Genomic DNA, 19,398 nt, shown 5'->3' on the forward strand with positions numbered 1-19,398 from the left:
AGAAAGAGATAGGTATTGGCCTGACAATCTACGCCGAGATCTATTGTTGAAGTACTAGATCTACAAGGAGAAGGTGAAAGGAACCTCTTAGATAAAAACCACTCATCTAGATTGAAACCACTCGATCAAATTTAGAAAATATGAGCAAATCTTATATCACTCGAGCAAATTTATAGATTTGGAATCAAAAATTTTGTCAAACCCCTTTAAAAAATAGAACTAAAAATTCAACAAGGTAGGAAACACTTGCTTTGATATCATGTACGAGTATTTTATTAATCACAAATTGTGTAAAAGTACATAGAAGACCTCCATTATATAGCAATGGAGGAATGCCAATATCCTTTAAAGATAACTATGACAACTAGGCAGATACAAATCTCTATGTGAGCTTATAATTCACTATAGCTAGCTTATCGGGAAAGAAAACTTTGGAAAATACCAACTCTAACACAGTCTCTCACCCCTTAGCGCACTATACACCTGGTATTTGTATCAACTCTTCATCTTAGCAATGATGAAGCAGCGAGGTTGTAGCATAAGAGGATTTAGTTATTACAAGGCCATAAGAGGTGCGTAAGGGAGATTTAAGGTTTTCATCTTAGCAATGATGAGACAATTGTAGCATAAGAGGATCTAGTTATTACAAGACTAGAAGAGGTACCTAAACGAGATTTAAGGTTGAGTATTTAGTGAAAACAATTCCTTATCCAAATGCTCATAAAAATTTAGCAAAAACTTTAAAAGCTAAAAATTTACCCATAGAGATGGATTCATCAATATCTTCTTAATTTTTAAATAATTTTTATATTTTATTAATTTTCCTTCGTAACCTATCAACCTAGACAAGTCTAATCTGATAAACAATTTCAATTTTATTCGAAAATCAAAATATCTCATTTTAAGACTTGATAAACGAATTTCGTTTTTATTCATAAATCAAAATATCTCATTTTGTAAAGATTTTAATTTCAAAGTGCTCATTCTAAAAAGCTTTTGCATGTGTGGTTTCAATAATTTCCCGAGGGACAATCATGACCAATGAAATTCTATGTATTATCAATAAAAAAAAACATTAGCTTGCCGAGACAACTTCTTAAGACATCAAGATCATAAATATCGAATAAAACATTTCACACCCAGTTTATAGAATATAAGAAAAATTATAAAACGAATCAAAACCGACACATGAAAACTTTTCCAGGAATATAACAAAAAATTACAGAAGAAATCAATTTTTCATTATATTTCGCTCTGCAATACCCTGCTGCATTGTCTATTGACTTTTTATTCATTTACACAATTTTGTATAAACACACGATTCGATGACATGCTTAAGATGAAGGTGGTAGTTTCTATAATTTTGTTTGCTTAGTCAAGCACTTTCTAGCTATATATCAGGCCTGTGTTCGTATTCATAAGATGGTCTGATAATTCTATAGTGACCATCCTGCCTTTGTGGGTGATCTTATTTGTTGTCGCGGGGATTAAGCCGAATGGAATCCAAGAATGAACCTGCTCTGTACTCGTTGGAACTCAGTAGATTCATAAACTCGGCGAAGTTTGTGTCGCGATACATTGGCGGGTGGTGTTCATCAGTGAGCTCGGGTGCAGGACAAATGTTTGCTTCCAAAGGCAAGCTCATGAAAGCCGCCACCGATATACGCGGCTTCTCTGAGTTCACCACTGCCCGGTGCATCACGCTCTTGTATCTTCCATTGCTCAGAACCTAAATACAACAACAATCACAACCACAAACATCACTAGTGCGCCAGATGGCAGATATACTCTCAGAACTTAAATACAACAACAATCACAGCCACAAACATCAGCAGTGTGCCAGATGGCAGATATACTATACTGACAGTTTTATCTAAAGGGTAATTTTGGGAATACAGACATCTTTATCTTAATTGTAGATTTATTTGAATGATAGATTTTGCGCATACAAACATCTTTATTTTAATGGTAGATTTTTAAAATACCTTTAAATTTGAAATTCAATTACATATTTTGAAAATACCTTGAAATTCTACGAAAAACAACCAGGTCAATTTCTGGAATATCAATATTGATTTGAGTAGCACAGTTACCTCTATATGATCGCCTATGTTTATTGTTAAAGATTTGGGCAATGGTCGTATTGCTTCCCAGTCTTGAGCGAGAACGGTAATGCAGCCATAGTCTGAATGTGGTGGTATGCCTAAGGTAAGCTCTGGCTCTGGACAAGCAGGATAGTAATTGAGAACCATAACTTGACTGCCCTCATCACTGAAACCGTTTTCTACAATATACTTGTTGTGGGGCAATCCCAAGCTCTCCACCACTGCACTCATTATTCTCACAAACAACCGCCTCACTTCTTTGCTATATGATGATACCACGCTCCTGCAGGTTTATTGTACACATGACATCATGACAATAAGAGGATATTACCAACTTCATTCATTGGATAATCTGATCAAATTTGCATAGAGTCTTACCGATAATCAGAAGGATTTGAAGGCCAAAGTCGAAGCATTTGGTCGAGGGGATGACAATAGTGCTTCAGAAAATCTCTCCAGCAGAGCACTCGATCTCTCATATGATTCAAACTGGTGCCATATCTCACTGCCTTCATTGTGTCTCCAGAAACAAACCTATCCCTTTCTTCTCTTGGCAGTTGGAAGAACTCAGACGCTACTCTCATCACCTGGCCTATCAACGAATCCTCCGCACCATGGTTAATCACCTGCAAATTCATATATTAATAATAATAAGAATCAAATCTGAGTCAAACTTTAGAACAATCACTAGATCTCATTTGTACCGATCTAATCACCTGCAAATTCATAATAGTAATAATAATAAAAATCAAATCTGAGTCAAACTTTAGAACAATCACTAGATCTCATTAGCGCCCATCTAAACCCAAACCCAAACCCAATCAGATGGTCTTGGTTACAAAAACACACAAATTTATAATTAAAACATCTAATAATATTAGAACTTGACAACATTAGAGTACTTATCAAACATATAATATCACCTAGTACAAAGTATATAAATTTCATCAACATGGTCATAAAACTAACTTTATATAAATTTCATCAACATGGTCATAAAACTAACTTTACATCAGTCAACTTCTAGTCACTTATGAATATTGTCCAAAGTATATGAATTCATTAGCTTTACATAGGGCAACTTCAATCACTTAGGATTAGTTTATAATTAGTCTAATATAAATATTAGTTTAACATTGCGTTGTTTGGTTGGTTGTAAAGAGTTTATTAAAATAATAATAATTTAATTTTAAAATTATTTAATTTAATTTTAATATATTATAATTTTCAGTTATAATATTTTAATTTTTATTAATTTTAATTTTCAATTATATTTCCAATTATTTTTTCTTTAGAAATTGTTCTTCAATTTATTTTTAATAATTATTAAATATACATATTTTATTCTTTATAATTTCGAATTTAAATTTATAATAATAAAAATATAATTATAAATCACAATTTAAATATCAATTTTACATATAAATCACTTTCGACATATTATTTAAACAAAAATTCAAACCTGGAAACACCGACACAAATTAGAAATTACTTTCAAAGTATTACCCACACAAATAATAAATTACTTTCAAAGGATATTAGCCTCGACATTTCTAAACTCACGTGCGTTAAACGAGTTTAAATTTGTAGCTCTCAGTAGCGATAAAATCGAAATACCTGAAAAAATCCGTTCTCTTGGCAGGCACGGCCAATGGCCGAAACAACTTGGGGCCGGTGAGGGCCTTCCAAGCCGGAAATGTCGATAACAGGAAGATCATATTGTAGTGGAGTGCCAACTGTTATATTGGCAATTGGCCGCTCGGCCGCAGGCCAAATATAGTTGCTGGGAAGTTGGTTCACGCTCACCACCTCAGCTAGATGTTTGACACTTGTGAACTTCAAACTGTTGTTCGTTTTCTCATCATAATCATATCATCCCTCCTGGTGTTCGAACTAGACGAAGCGGCGGCCATTAAAAGTAAGCAGAAGATTAATGGATGTGCCAACGAGATGAAAGGGGAGAAATCTTGAAACAGGAGTAGACTTTATAATGCTTGGGGAGTAAAACTAATTAGCGGAGAAGACTGACTGTGAGGAATTCAAGTTTCTCGCACACTCTCCTGCCGCTATTTATGGAGAAATTCCTGACCAACAAACATTGAGTGGATATAGAAATCCAAAAACCACCGCCAATATTCCCAACCCATTTCTGCCAGCATATCCTTTCTCAAAATATCCTTTCTCAAAATATCGTTTATGAAACATGGAATCGATTTAAAAATCCTTATAACATAACCAGATCGGGCAGTTGATATATCTATTTCCATAACCAGATTGGTCAGTTTATATATATATATATATAGTTAAACAGAAGCAGCTTATATATTTAGCTTATATATTTATTTTTTTATTTAAAGAATTAGGTAATTGGCTGGTTTATAAGTTAAAAGAATGTTTGGAAGCTGTAGGATGTAATGGCTCCGAGATCGCTGATATGCTCATTACTCTTTTCTTTTATACTCATAGCTTAGAATCTTCCATGATCTGGGTTCCTAGATGGGTATGACTGTTAATTTGGGCAAGACTAAAATCATGATAATTAAATTCCAAAAGCTTAACTATGATAAATTCATTTATGATAACAAGTAATTGGAAAAATGTTTCTTCATACAAATCTTTAGGAGAAACATACAAATCTTTAGGTATAGACATTAATCTTTAGCTCAATTGGAATTATAGCATTGAGAAAAATATTATAGGACACTGGAAAGCTTATTATGAGCTTGAAAACAATTGTAAGTCAACCAATCTTTTGTTTGGAGCAAATAAAAGTTCCTCTTTGAGACTAAATGTGAGGTTTGGGGTATATTGGAGAAAGATCTAGCTGATACAAAAGCAATTTATAACCTACAACCTCAAGATTAATGGAAATACTCCCTAACCTATCCTCTTGGTTGAAGCTAGTCTTTCCCTCATTGAAAGCATGGCTATGTTTAGGTATTTGATGCATAAGAAGAAGATTTACAACATAGAAGCTAAAAGCTTCTCCAAAATTGCTTTTAAATCTAACCAGAACCCCCACCTATGGTTCAAGCTAGATTGGCATAAGGATGGCACTCAAAGATTGGGGGATAAAGGATGAGATCATAGATCATCTTGGATAATAAGGATAATATTAAAAATACTATTACTTCCAAAATTAAAGATAAGTTGTGGGATGATAAGGAGCTAGAGGGAAAATTAAAGTTTAAGGTAGGAGGTGATCAACCCCATTTTTTCTAACCATAATTATCTTTCTGTCTTGACTAGTGCTAAGAACAAAATGAACATTGCAAAGATAAGAACTAGTTCTCATGAGGTTGGAAGTGAAACCAAGGGTTGGTTCATTCTCAAAACACCTTGGGATGAAAGAGTCTGTCAGCTTTGGGATACTAAGAGGGTTGAAGATGAAAAATGTTTTCTTTTGGATTGTCTGACTCTTACATCCATTATGGTTTCCAAAATATTTGCCAGACTGCAGCGTTTTTGACTTGTTAAGTGAGAAAAATTATAGTGATCTTGTAAGGCTTTCCCTTGTTTTTAATTATAGCAATAAACTTTTAAAGAATCTCAATTAATATCTAACATTCTTAACTTAAGATAGATAGACCATTGGTTTCCAAAATATTTGTCACACTATCAATATTGTTATTGACATGTTAAGTGATCTTGTAAGGCTTCTTTCCCTTGTTTTTAATTATAGCAATAAACTTTTAAAGAATCCCAATTAATCTCTAACATTCTTGGTGTACAATAGAGTATATTGGCATATTGGTTTTATTAGACGCTAATGATCATCATCATCATATTCATCTTTTTATATCCAGATGAATAGGCAATTGGGTTGGTCTCCATATAGGTTTATTCCAACCACTACTACTATAATTTCTAAGTGCTTATTTACTTTCTTTTAGCAGGCACAAGTAACTCTGAAAATAAAATTAAACCCAATAACACATAATATTTCATTTTCATAACCATGACTAATTAAATTACACCCCAAACTAACCATGTTTTACTATTTTTTATCAAATCCGTGATGAAGAAATGTTAAGAATTTTTTCCAAATTTTAAAGCTCTAAATTCTAAATGAAAAATTCTCAAGAAATTTTAGGATTAGTTAAGAGATTCTAAATGAAAAAGGTACAACTGCGATATTAACAAATCGTAGACGAAAAGGTACAAGTGCGAGCATGATCTTTAGCCAGCGAGCAGTTACGTCACCGAGCCATGAAACACGTTACGAGGTTGAAGCAGTGGACTTCGGATTTGATCGAATTAATAGTAAATTCGAAAGGCCAACGACATTGCCCTTTCGGGCTCGTCGCTCTCTCGATCAACACGCTCAGTTCCTGCGGCTGCAGCTTTAGCGCTCAAACTGTCAACTGTGTCTACAAAATGATGGGCTGAAACTGTAAGAGATGGAACAAGATATTTCTAATTTGATATTTGGTAAGTAGGATCTCACTGTCCATGCAATGGAAATTAAATATTTTAATGAAAACGCATGATCCACCATACATTCGAAGGGTGCCATCGTTGATTGAACCGATCAAGCATTCAAACTTTCAGTGCCCATAGGATAAAGTTCAAGAGAAATGGTGAGTCATTGCATGTTAACGCCCTCATGCCACGAGTCACCACGCGTCGACTCCTATTAAACTGATTTACAGGTGCAGAGTGAATAATATATTTCGTTTTCCCATATCACAGCTGTTACCAGTCAATTTAAAGTCATTCTGTCTACTTCATGAATTTTTGTCATAAAGCTTACGACAAGTTTATTTGTGTTTACTTCTATATGTTTGTTTGATGATTCTCCAGTCACTAATGTAGACATTAGAAATATGAAGGGTGAAAAGGACACGACGATTTTACTTGTGTTTACTTCTCTATGTTTGATGATTCTCTGGTCATTAATGTAGACATTAGAAATATGAAAGGTGAAAGTGAGGTGGAAAAGGCATATATTATTTTTATATTAATTTTTTTATTAATATGGTGTATTACATAATGGATGTAAGAGTGAATCAATAAATTATGGTGATTATTGTTGGTATTGAATACTCAGGGTTAAAAAAGGATGATCATGGTTGACAATGGTTAACTTGTCTAGGGTTGTTTACTGTTGATGAAGATTGACTATGGTTGAAGAGGGTTTACTACCATGGTTGACTATGGTTGAAGAGGGTTTACTACCATGGTTGAAGAAGATTGTCTATTGTTGATTGAGGTTGACAATGGTTAACAATAATCAATCATTAATGTAACAATGTATTTATCTTACATTTATGTTGATTATTGTTACATTAATATTACATTAAAGTTGGTCAAGCATGGTTGATGTTGCATTAATGATTTAAGAGGATTGACAAGGTTGACCATTATTGACCATGGTCAATGATGTTATCCATAGTTGACTATGGTTGAATGTGGTTGACCATCGATGGACATGATTGACCATAGTTGATCTTGTTTTACCATCTCTGACTGTAATGCTCCCTCCTACCCCCTAGCTTCTTAGATGATTCAAAAGTGTTACATTCAGTTAACCCAACCTCCATTGTCTCATCATGGAAAAGGGGGTTACAAAATTGCTTTTCACCCAAACTATGTGGAACTCACTTTGTATAACACCCATCAGATTCAGATCATCGAAAGATTTCCATCTATATAAATTTTATTTTGATATGCTTCTCAAATCAGAAAACATACCCATTTAAACCATGTCACATAAGCAAGGAACTGTCATGTGGCACCCACGTGCAAACTCCACCTCACTTAAGTGATTTCAAGTCACTTTCTTGCCAACACAAATATGGCTCAACCGAAGTGGCATCTGTGATGTCACCTCTCTCATGGGACCACAAGTTTGTCCCTTAGCATGGAAGCACGCCAAGTCATGTTGTATCTAGCTCCTTAGAAATTTGATGTTTCCATAAACTCATGCATGACAAAATTCCTTGACTCCTAGATCTCTAGACTAGTGAATCTAGCTCCTCACCACACGCGCATCTGGATTTGGCCCACATCTAGGCCTTTCATCCCCACTTCTTTGTGCTTGCCCCAGATGTCCCAAAAAAATTTAGACATCCAAACTATCACACATTTAGGCCTTCCATCCCTGATTCCCTTCGCTTGCCCCAGATGTCCTAGACTTCCAGACTTTTGGACTACCGCACATTTGGGCCTTTCACCATGCGCATCGACGTATTTACTCTTAACCAAATCCAATTTAAGATCGGCCTCATGCCACCTTTGGTTGTCAGGGTCCCACCCTAAACTTCTACTAAATTTTTAATTGTGACGGGCCCTGGCCTCAAACACCATAATGCACTAACCCCGAAGGGCCCCAGTCTAGATATGCCTTATCTGGTATATTTAATTCACACATCGAACTTGGTCTGGCCAATTTTGAATCCAGATCCGTTGATACATAGCTCCAACCGTTTTCCCTGAATGCACAAACTCCTAGATTTTTTCGGACCAACCTAAGTCTGATCTAAATACAAGGAAATTTCTTCCTTAGTAGACAATAATAAGTTTTGGGTCTTCCACAAGAATTTAAGGGATTTGACCAAGGTTCTCTCGAGAATTTGGTTCTTCTAGAAACATGGACAGTGACAAAGATTATATCCTTCATCCGAGTAGAAAAAATCAATTGTTGACCATTAATAGAATGCACTAATAGAGGTACAAGTCAAACTAATATCAGACTTGATACACACCCAACCCGTGGCCATAAACCTCCGTGATTTTTAATAGCAGCAATGTTAGTTCCTCTGTTACATGTACATAAAAAATGACCTTATTCAATTAGTATAGATATGAAGATCAAGTGTCTATTGTAAAAGAGAGGAGGTGAGTTCACTTCAAGGGATTTTCAAGATTTCTGTGAAGAACATGACATTAGTAGGAAATAATATATTGCAAGAACCCCTCAACAAAATGGAGTTGTAGAAAAAAATAACACAATCATTCAGGATATGGTCAGGGCTATGATGAACAAAGGAAAAGTCACAAACACTTTCTGGGGAGATATGGAAAGGAAGACGAGCCTCAATGAACCACCTAGCAAGTGTTATATCAAGAGGAATGACAAAAAAACTTGTTAAGCTTGACTCTCATGCAGATGAAGGAATTTTCCTTGGGTATGTAATCAAAAGCAAAGGCTACAAGTGCTATAACAAAATAACAAAGAGTATTAAAGAATGCATTGATGTCATAGTGGATGAAGATGTACACCAGATGTACACCATAGTGGATTAAGAGAAACAATATGTGGATGGTGATTTTATGTACAAATATGAAGAAGCAAAGAGATGGAGGAAGAAGAAGATAAGGATTTACAAATAGCATATTAGAAATAGAAAAATCCATCTATACATGTGAAAAAGTGACATATCAAGAGCCAGCTATTTGGAAATAAATATCTTGGTGTGCTTACTAGATGGAGATTTACAGGAAGCCTCAAACAAGCAAACTTTGCATTATTGTCACAAATAGAGCCCAAGAATTTCAGCCAGGAAAGTGAAGACAAGTGTTGGATTAAGGCAAGGGACAGAGAACTAGATCAGATAAAGAAGAATAGTACATGAGAATTGGTTCCTAGGTCGAAGGTTAAGAATGTGATTGGCACAAAATGGGTGTTCAACAATAAGATGAATGAAGAAGGTCACAAGGTAAGAAATAAAGAGAGGTGTTCTGTAAAGGATATGCTCAAGTAGAAGGTATAGATTAAGAGGAAACCTTCACCCCTATAGCAATATTAGAAGCTATAAGAATGTTTTTGGCATTTTCTTCACATTTTCTTCTTACAAGAACTTTAAAGTGTATCAGATGATAAGAAGTCAACTTTTCCTAATGGGGAATTGGAAGAGGAGGTGTACATTGAACAACTACAAGGCTTTCAGCTCTCTGAAGATGAATACCATGTTTGCAGGCTAAGGAAACCACTATATGAGTTGAAGCAAGCTCCACGAGCTTGGTATGCTAGAGTGGACAAGTATCTACAACAACAAGAATTTAAAAGAGGAACAACGGATAGAAATTTGTACAATAAATGTGAAAATGATAATTTTCTAATCATTGTTGTGTATGTATATGATATCATCTTTGGAATTGATTTGGAGAAAATGGGACATCAATTTGTTGAAGCAATGAAAAATGATTTTGAAATGTCCATGCTAGGTGAGCTATCATTCTTCCTTGGGTTATAGATTACATAGTCAACCAAAGGTGTTTTCATCTCCCAATCCAAGTATCTGAAAGAAACATTGAAAAGTTTGGAATGGATTATTGCAAACTTGTGTGTACACCTATAGTGACTAGGTGTAGGTTGAGAAAATGATATTAGTCAATTGGAAAAATTTGAGCACTACTGAGAGTGGGGGGTGAATTAGTTTTGTTTCTTATTAAAAATTTTCACCAATTTAAGCTTCTCTACTTAATCACATACATTAACCAACAACACATTATATCATCACATGATTATTAAAATGTAAGCAACTAAATCACACAACCATGACAGAAACAAAACCATAAAAAAAACCACAAAAACCATCACACAAGAGACACAAGATATCTAGTGGAAAACACTTCATCGAGCAGAAAACCACCCGTGTTGTTGTTGCACTTCTCTGAAACTTCTATTAAGAAAAATGTGTATTTTACATAGATTGTTGACTCTAATAAACATGGAGACTTAACCTCATATACAATTAGTTGACTCCCATCAATCATGAGACTCGATTTTATTGATCATCTCGGAATACTATGTTCTCACAAGGATCTACATACTACCATCCATTGAAAGCTACCATGTCAATGATCATTGTCCAACTTCGTTTGGACTATCCAACTACCATTTGATTGATAAATTGTTCCAAATGCATCAACATCTTCTGCAAAAACAAAATTGAGAGTCACTAACAAGATATAATCTAGTACCATGAAAAAACCCTCCAAACAATCTTTTCTATAGTAGCCTCAAATTTGATCTTCATACTAATGCATTGTTTCAACAATATGCTCCATTCATTGTCATTTACACTCACTCATTGAAGAAATTCCTCTCACTACTAGGTATGAAACATACTCACACTATGCAACCTTCTCTTCCTCACATACACTTACCATCAACCATCACTCAACTATAAAGTGAAGTATATAAAACATGAAGGGAAAAATTCATCTTTGGGCTGGGATCAAAGGTGCACAAATTTAATGAAATCAAGCCATCATCATCACTACTTATGCACTTAAGGTGTTAACACCCACTAGAGGAATATTTCAACCTATTTTGACCTTTTTCAATTAGTATAGAGCCTTCCACGAATTTCCAGGTCGAATTACTCGTGTGAGGAATGCAGAGAAAATTTTGTTTTAAGCCTCAATCGTAGGCACAACACTAGATGATTTCAACTCACTGCATGAATAAGCCTACTTCCCAGTGACTGGAGCCTCTCAGTTTCATGCACAAGCATGCATGGGAGTGACTAGGGAATAGCATAAGGAAAAACAACAAACCCTTAGTTCAAAACCTTTGCCACCTATTGGATCACTTTCTCCAACATCTAAACTCACCTCCAAACCTATTTTAAGCTCTATAACACCTCTGCAAGTGAATAAAACAAGTCTCCCAAGTGTCATTTCTAGGTTAACCTAAAAGGCCAATAAAGAAGGTTGGCAAGAGTGCCAACAAGTCCTCCACTCTCCTTAAACACCTGTACATGTTGCAACACCTATGATGATCCAGGTGGTTCTAGAAGCGCTCAGAATTTGAAAGTAGCTTTGGTAAGGCTCAAGAATCAAAGTTTCTAGATTGAAGTCAAACTAGGACAAGACCGTAGTGCTTGTCATCCTAATTCCAACAACGTGAACAACACTCAAATATGAGTTCATATGCTCAAGATATTCGCGGTCAAAGTTATGTTCAAACTGGCCTAGTGGTAGCCACTAATGAGGCAACAATTTGGGATTATTTGGTGCACGGATTCCAACCATCATAACAGACAGATTTTTCCCCTCTTTAAAATTTCTGGTGACCCCTAATTTTCGGTCAGTGGTTTTTGTCCAATATACCTTAATATGTATAAAAATTAAAAAATATATATAAATGGGGTGGCAGGTCGCCACCCCAACCACCCGCAAACCATATTATACCATATATAATGGCCATGTTTGGGTCATATAAAAACGATGGCATATTATGCAAGACTAGTGGGGCTTGAACCCACGCTGGCTAGGTGGCCGACCTGCCCAATGTAGCGGTCCCATAACCACCAACACTTAAAACAAAACAAAAACACCCCCAAGTTTAATACCTCCTCCAACGGTCAACACCAAACCACCCAATTTAAATCGCCAAACACATAACCGTGTCTAAAATGGGAGCTTAACAACTTTGACCTCGGGCCTCTCCATTTTCATATTTGCCACTTGTCAAAAGACCACAGGGGTTGCTTTATAATTACCGCCAGCCCACATGTATTTAAACCATGCTAATTTGCCGAATGGGGGAGGACAGTGTCGAGCGGAGGAGCCACATAGAAGACCAAGGTGCAGGTATCGTTACTGAGGCAAGTATATTCTAGGTGAATATTCCACAAAATATTCCATGTGGAATCAGTGAGGAATCTAAAATATTCCTTAGAGGGTGATTTTTCACAGTGACAAAATCATGCATGCCATCCTGAGGAGGTACTCGTAGAGATCTCTATTTTATGACAAGAGATCATAAAATCACTGTCATGGAAAGAGAGGAATAGGAGAAAGAAAGAGCAAAGAAAGATGATCCATCTCCATCATCCAATGATTTTTCATCTTCTTCATTGTCTTCTCATCATTCAGATGAGGAGATCAATCAGAGCCTTCCAGCAGTGAATGTTGATTTGAGGAAACTTCTATGAGAAGAAAAAGAGAAGAAGCAAAGATTGTAGCTTCAGTTACGAGCCACAGAAGAGGCCTTGGAAAAATTGAAGAACAACGAAGGATTAGAGAAGCCATCATGCTAAAAACATACATGGAGAAGAGAATAATATGAAGGATAAGCATGATATTGCATCTATTATTCACAATGATACATATATATAGTACATTGGTGTGACCCTTGGATTCATATTCCAAGTGGTCTCTTGGACTCCGGTGGTTGTTCACATTCCACACCAACCCATAGAGGATTAGGTGTCCAACATTACCCCCATGGTATAAAACTCAACTGAAATACTGTTCAATAATCTAGAACAAGTTCTGACATATGACTAAAATATCTTCTTGGTCGTTGATGCCCATTGCCAAGAATCAATCCATCCAAGATGAATCTTTGTTCTTGCAGGAGGCTTGTTTTTGAAGCATCTATTTGAAGAATAAGTGGTTTTATGATAGTACTCAAATGGATGAAGATCAAAACAATGATCTTTCATATGCCCACTCGGCCACAATGTTGGCATTTAACAACTTTTGACTGCGGATGTGAAGGAGCAGAATCTGGAACAGGTGAAGGTGAAGTCTCATGAAGAAATATTGCACTCTAAAATTTGATGGGCTTGGAATAGTCTGGAATATGAAAAGACACATCCATGTCATATCCAAGACCAGTTTTGTGCTTGTTATGGACAATTTCTTCCCAAGGTCTGATGACTGACTTGGGAAGTGCAGGCTGAATTCGTACATCTGCATGTAACTCTGCTACTTCATTGGGTACTATATCTGAATGAACTTTAACAATATTAAATTGCTGCTGATGGGAGTCTATCTCAATGTTATGAACAAAATGATTCTTACGATGATGTAGCTATTCTTGTTGGAGCTTTGTCTCAAGCTACAAAAACCCAAATTATATTCTCCTATGCATTTTGCAGACAAATTTTAATATTGGAAAGAGGGGTTTTGTTGATCTTAACCATCTCATCAACAGTGGAATTTATTAGATTATTCAGTAGTTTCAATACATCATCCATTCGATCCATTTCAAACCAATATAATTAGAGAAGTGATGTCATCTTCAACTAAAAATTGACCTATAAAATGATAAATAGCTGCAACTATTAGATGAGTAATAGGATACCAATATCACCAAGTCACTGTAGTAGACAACACGCTATCAATTTCAATGCAGCAAATGAATCACTGCTTCAATGCACTTACTTCTCAAATTATTCAAACTTCTCACGCTATGAAAAAGAAGAGCCAATCTTCACCAGAGATCAATGCCTGGGATATAAAAAATATGGAGAGCTTCCCCTTGACTTCTTCCACGGAACCCTACATCCTCACTGTCATGGCCTACGCTTTACTCCATCAGTTTAACATTGTCAACATTAATGCAGGAGGTGGTGGCTGCAACCCCCATGATCATTTCTCTGCATATGAAAATTATCTACAACAACAACAGACATTGAAGCATAACCACATTAGCAGCAAGCCTCTAAAAATCCAGGCATTGCAATGCAAGACCCATCATCCATATTCTGCAACCAACTTCGTAGCTATGATCATCTTCAATCAATGTGCAATGATCGCAAGGCTTCCATGCAGCGCATCCCAATTCCACTCGGTTCATCATTAAATTCATCCCTGGAGGGATTGAACCGTTGTTTACAATCAAAAAATCAGCAAGTAGAATCCCTGGAGTCGATGACCATCGATATGATCTCCTTTCAGAAGCTTCTTGGCCACTGCAACCAAATCTACAAACAGAACGATGCTACCCTTGCCGTTCTTGAAGATCGACACAAACAATATTGCTACGAACCTAGAGAAAATGATAGTGGTGATGAGCCTTCACTTTCCGACTTAAGGAGTCCAAAATTAGATAAAGTTTCAGAGCTAGAGTTGTTTTTGAATAATTCCCTTTTTATTCAAACCACGTCTCAAGCATTCAATTACAGTACAGGAGACAGAACTTGATCATATGCTCATTAAATTTGGTATTCGACACAGAATTTAATCAAACACAGTCATGTTCATCATTCACTTTGGGCATCATTCACCATGGTTCTACTACACCACCCTTCCTTTTAGCGATTCCCACTACAATTCTTTCAAATCAGGAAAAATAATAGAGAAAATGACGCAAAAAAACAAAGCGTTGATCCTTTGGGAATCTATAATAAAAGGAAGGATCAACCATGCCTAATAGGTCACCAAAATTTATTCGAATACGGGAGCAATAATATGAAAGGATAAGTTCTCAGAGGATTCGAATATAGGACCATTGAGAATGAAAGAATACATGCTCAATATCGTTATACTGCAATTTACACTCTTATCTTTACGGCCTTCGCATGCCTCGGTAACGAAGCCTTTTTTTAATCCATTTTTGAATTTCATATTCGAAACCCATGGTCTGACAAAATTGAATGTATAGCCAGGAATATACCAGTGACACTAGTACGCAAAAAGGCCATAATGGTTCCTTCAAGGGGCAGTGGTGACAATGTGCAACAAGAATAGTAATGACAGTGTTGACACGTAAGAAGGCGGAACTGACATTTAGAGAGTCGACAAAACAAGTGGCTCAAATTAGAGCAGGGCCAACATTCTCCTGCATCTCTGATACCATGTTAAACAAACATGGAATGCAAACAGCTATATGAAAGATAAGCATTAGATTGCCTTTTCTATTCACAAGATGTTCATTTATAATACATTATACATGACTGTTGGATTCATATTCCAACGTCTCTTCGACTCCCGTGGCTATTCACATTCCAAAGCAACCCATAGAGGATTAGGTGTCCAACACGTCATCACCTGCTTCAGAAACAACAACTGAGGTAAACAATGTTGATCATTGTTCAGTTTCATTTGCACATAACAATATTTCTGTTGAAATCCTTGAGGTACCCATTTCAGGAACCGACTTGAGACTCCTTACCAAGACAGGTATAAAGGAGGAGGACTTGGTGTTAATCGCTAAGGAATGACTCAACCATTTGAGGTTGTACAAAGACCTCGATTTGTAGGTTTGGGGTACGATGAAGGAGATTTCTCAAAGGAAAAGAAGATTCCAAGACGTTGTCGAAGCCATCGAAGAAAGAGGATGATTGGAACACATCACAATCCTCCCATGATAGTGCACATTGTAGAGGAAAAGCTAAGGAAATCCCTCACCGCTAGAATTGCACCAAAGATAGTCAAGAGAGGTATAAAATGTCTTGGTATTCTAAAGTTCATTTTGATTACAAGCATATTGCTAATGATGAATAGGAACCATGCGTAGAAAACTATGTAGTTTTTTGGGTTTGCATAACCATGTGGTTGCTGAGTGCTGGAAGAGAATGGCAGCAAGAAAGAGAATGATACGTGAAAGGTCTTCTCCACATTAGGGAAGGAAGAAGGTTAAGCAACTCTATAGGAAGAAGAATTTTTTAAATCGTTTCAATAGAGGTCTACATCAAAGAACCACATGTTAGAGGCTCCATCGAGAGTAGCATTTGTTGGCTTGTTGGGGCTTGACCTGTTAGGATTCCAAGAAACTCTCCTAGGTTGTAGCTCGGAGATGGCTGATAATATATAAATTCAACTATTGTTGCAGGTTTAATGGAAGGAATGATGGTTTGGTTCAAGCTAGATAACCACTTCTACTTTGTTTCACTCCAGACATGCATGAACACCCTCAGACTACAAGGCTTTAGACCACCAATGCTCACAGTTTATAAATTTAGGTGAATATGGAGAATACTAACCACACCAACAGATACACAAGACCATGTGATGGCTGGCTACAACTAGTACAGAAACCTACGAATCTAATCTATTAATGCAAAGACAGGATGATAGCTCTCCTGCATTAGATAGAAAGAAACCTGAATAAACTAATAATAATAATAATAAACAAATCTGAGTCAAACTTTAGAACAATCACTAGATCTCATTCGTACCCATCTAATCACCTGCAAATTCATAATAGTAATAATAATAAAAAACAAATCTGAGTCAAACTTTAGAACAATCACTAGATTTCATTCGTACCCATCTAAACCCAAACCCAAACCCAATCAGATGGTCTGAGTTACAAAAAACATACAAATTTATAATTAAAACATCTAATAATATTAGAACTTCACAACATTAGAGTACTTATCAAACATATAATATCACATAGTACAAAGTATATAAATTTCATCAACATCCTCATAAAACTAACTTTACATAAGCCAACTTCCAGTGACTTATGAATATTGTCCAAAGTATATGAATTCATTAGCTTTACATAGGGCAACTTCAATCACTTAGGATTAGTTTATGATTAGTCCAATATAAATATTAGTTTAACATTGCGTTGTTTGGTTGGTTGTGGAGAGTTTATTAAAATAATAATAATTTAATTTTAAAATTATTTAATTTAATTTTAATACATTATATTTTTTAGTTATAAAATTTTAATTTTTAATAATTTTAATTTTCAAATATAAAATTTTCAACTATTTTTTTTTCTACAAATTGTTTTTCAATTTATTTTTAATAATTATTAAATATACATATTTTATCTTTATAATTTTGAATTTAAATTTATAATAATAAAAATATAATTATAAAATCACAATTAAAATATCAATTTGACATATCCTTTTATAGAATAAAAGATCTAAGTTAAACATCAATTTAGTATATAAATTTAATAATTCATTAAATATCAATTTAATATAGGAAACTTTTCTATTTATATTTATAAAATAAGTAATCTACTTAATTTAATTATACATATTCTACTTTTTATTATTTTTCAATTTTTTTTTTAATTTACACCTATGACCTTTAGCAAAAGAAAATACACCGTTAATTTACATTATACCTATTCTACTTCTTATTATTTTTCTATTTTTTTATAAATTTAAACCATTAACCTTCGCCAAAAAAATACATGTTTTTAACCCTGAATTTACATACATTATAAATCACTGTCGACATATTATTTAACAAAAATTCAAACCTGGAAACACCGACACAAATTATAAATTACTTTCAAAGTATTACCCACACAAATAATAAATTACTTTCAAAGGATATCAGCCTCGACATTCCTAAACTCACGTGCGTTAAACGAGTTTAAATTTGTAGCTCTCAGTAGTCATAAAATCGATATACCTGAAAAAATCCGTTCTCTTGGCAGGCACGGCCAATGGCCGAAACAACCTGGGGGCGGTGAAGGCCTTCCAAGCCGGAAATGTCGATAACAGGCAGATCATATTGTGCCAACTGTTGGCCGCTCGGCCGTAGGCAAAATATAGTTGCTGGGAAGTTCCTTCACGCTCACCACGTCAGCTAGATGTTTGACACTTGCGAACTTCAAACTGTTGTTCGTTTTCTCATCATAATCATCCCTCCTGGTGTTCGAACTAGACGAAGCGGCGGCCATCAAAAGTAAGCAGAAGATTAATGGATGTGCCAACGAAATGAAAGGGGAGAAATCTTGAAACAGGAGTAGACTTTATAATGCTTGAGTAGTAAAACTAATTAGCGGAGAAGACTGACTGTGAAGAATTCAAGTCTCTCGCACACTCTCCTGCCCCGCTATTTATGGAGAAATTCCTGACCAACAAACATTGAGTGGATATACAAATCCAAAACCCACCGCCAATATTCCCAACCCATTTCTGCCAGCATATCCTTTCTCAAAATATAGTTTATGAAACCTGGAATAGATTTAAAAATACTAAAAACCACTCACAACATAACCAGATTCGCAGTTGATATATCTATTTTCACATAACCAGATTGGGCAGTTTATATATATATAGGAATAGGAAATTTGATAGTTTATATATTCATTTATTTAGAAGTAATTGGGTAGTTAGTTGAAACGGTGTTTGGAAGCTGTGATGGTTCCAAGATTGCTGGTATGGTCATTATTCTTTTCTTTTATGTTGATAATATAGTTTTTCTCATTAGAAGTCATGATAATCTAAATTGTCTATGAGCATCGTCCCTAGATGAGTATGACTGCTAATGCCGGCTAGACTAAAATCATGATAAGTAAATCCAAAAAGATTAACTACAATAAATCCATTTATGATAACAATTATTTGGAGAAATGTTTCTCCTTTAGGTATGGACATTCATGTTTGGCTCAATTGGAATTATAGCATTGAGAAAAAAATTATAGGAAATTACAAAGCTTTTTATGAGCTTGAAAACAATCGTAAGTCCACAATCTTTCGGTTTGGAGTAAAACAAAGTTCCTCTTTGAGAGTGTCATCAACCCTATTATTCTATTTGAATGTGAGGTTTGGGGTATCCTCGAGAAAGATCTAGTTGATACAAAAGCAATTTATAACCTACAACCTCAAGATTAATGGAAATACTCCCT

General features: G+C 35.3%; 1 protein-coding gene across 1 annotated transcript; it reads right to left on the minus strand.

The window, feature by feature from the left end:
- Nucleotides 1-1,393: 1,393 nt before the first annotated feature.
- On the minus strand, nucleotides 1,394-3,977 carry LOC149234532 (putative 2-oxoglutarate-dependent dioxygenase SLC1; the record flags this gene model as incomplete). The annotated part of the gene is made up of 4 exons (XM_089461200.1): nucleotides 1,394-1,729; nucleotides 2,094-2,388; nucleotides 2,484-2,731; nucleotides 3,723-3,977. Coding segments are annotated over 4 exons (1,059 nt in total), but the record flags the coding sequence as incomplete, so codon positions are not given.
- Nucleotides 3,978-19,398: the final 15,421 nt, after the last annotated feature.

Source organism: Pinus tabuliformis, chromosome 8 (genome assembly GCF_031772625.1).
Source record: "Pinus tabuliformis cultivar Carrire ecotype Pingquan chromosome 8, CPIR1, whole genome shotgun sequence".
Classification (NCBI taxonomy): Eukaryota; Viridiplantae; Streptophyta; class Pinopsida; order Pinales; family Pinaceae; genus Pinus; species Pinus tabuliformis.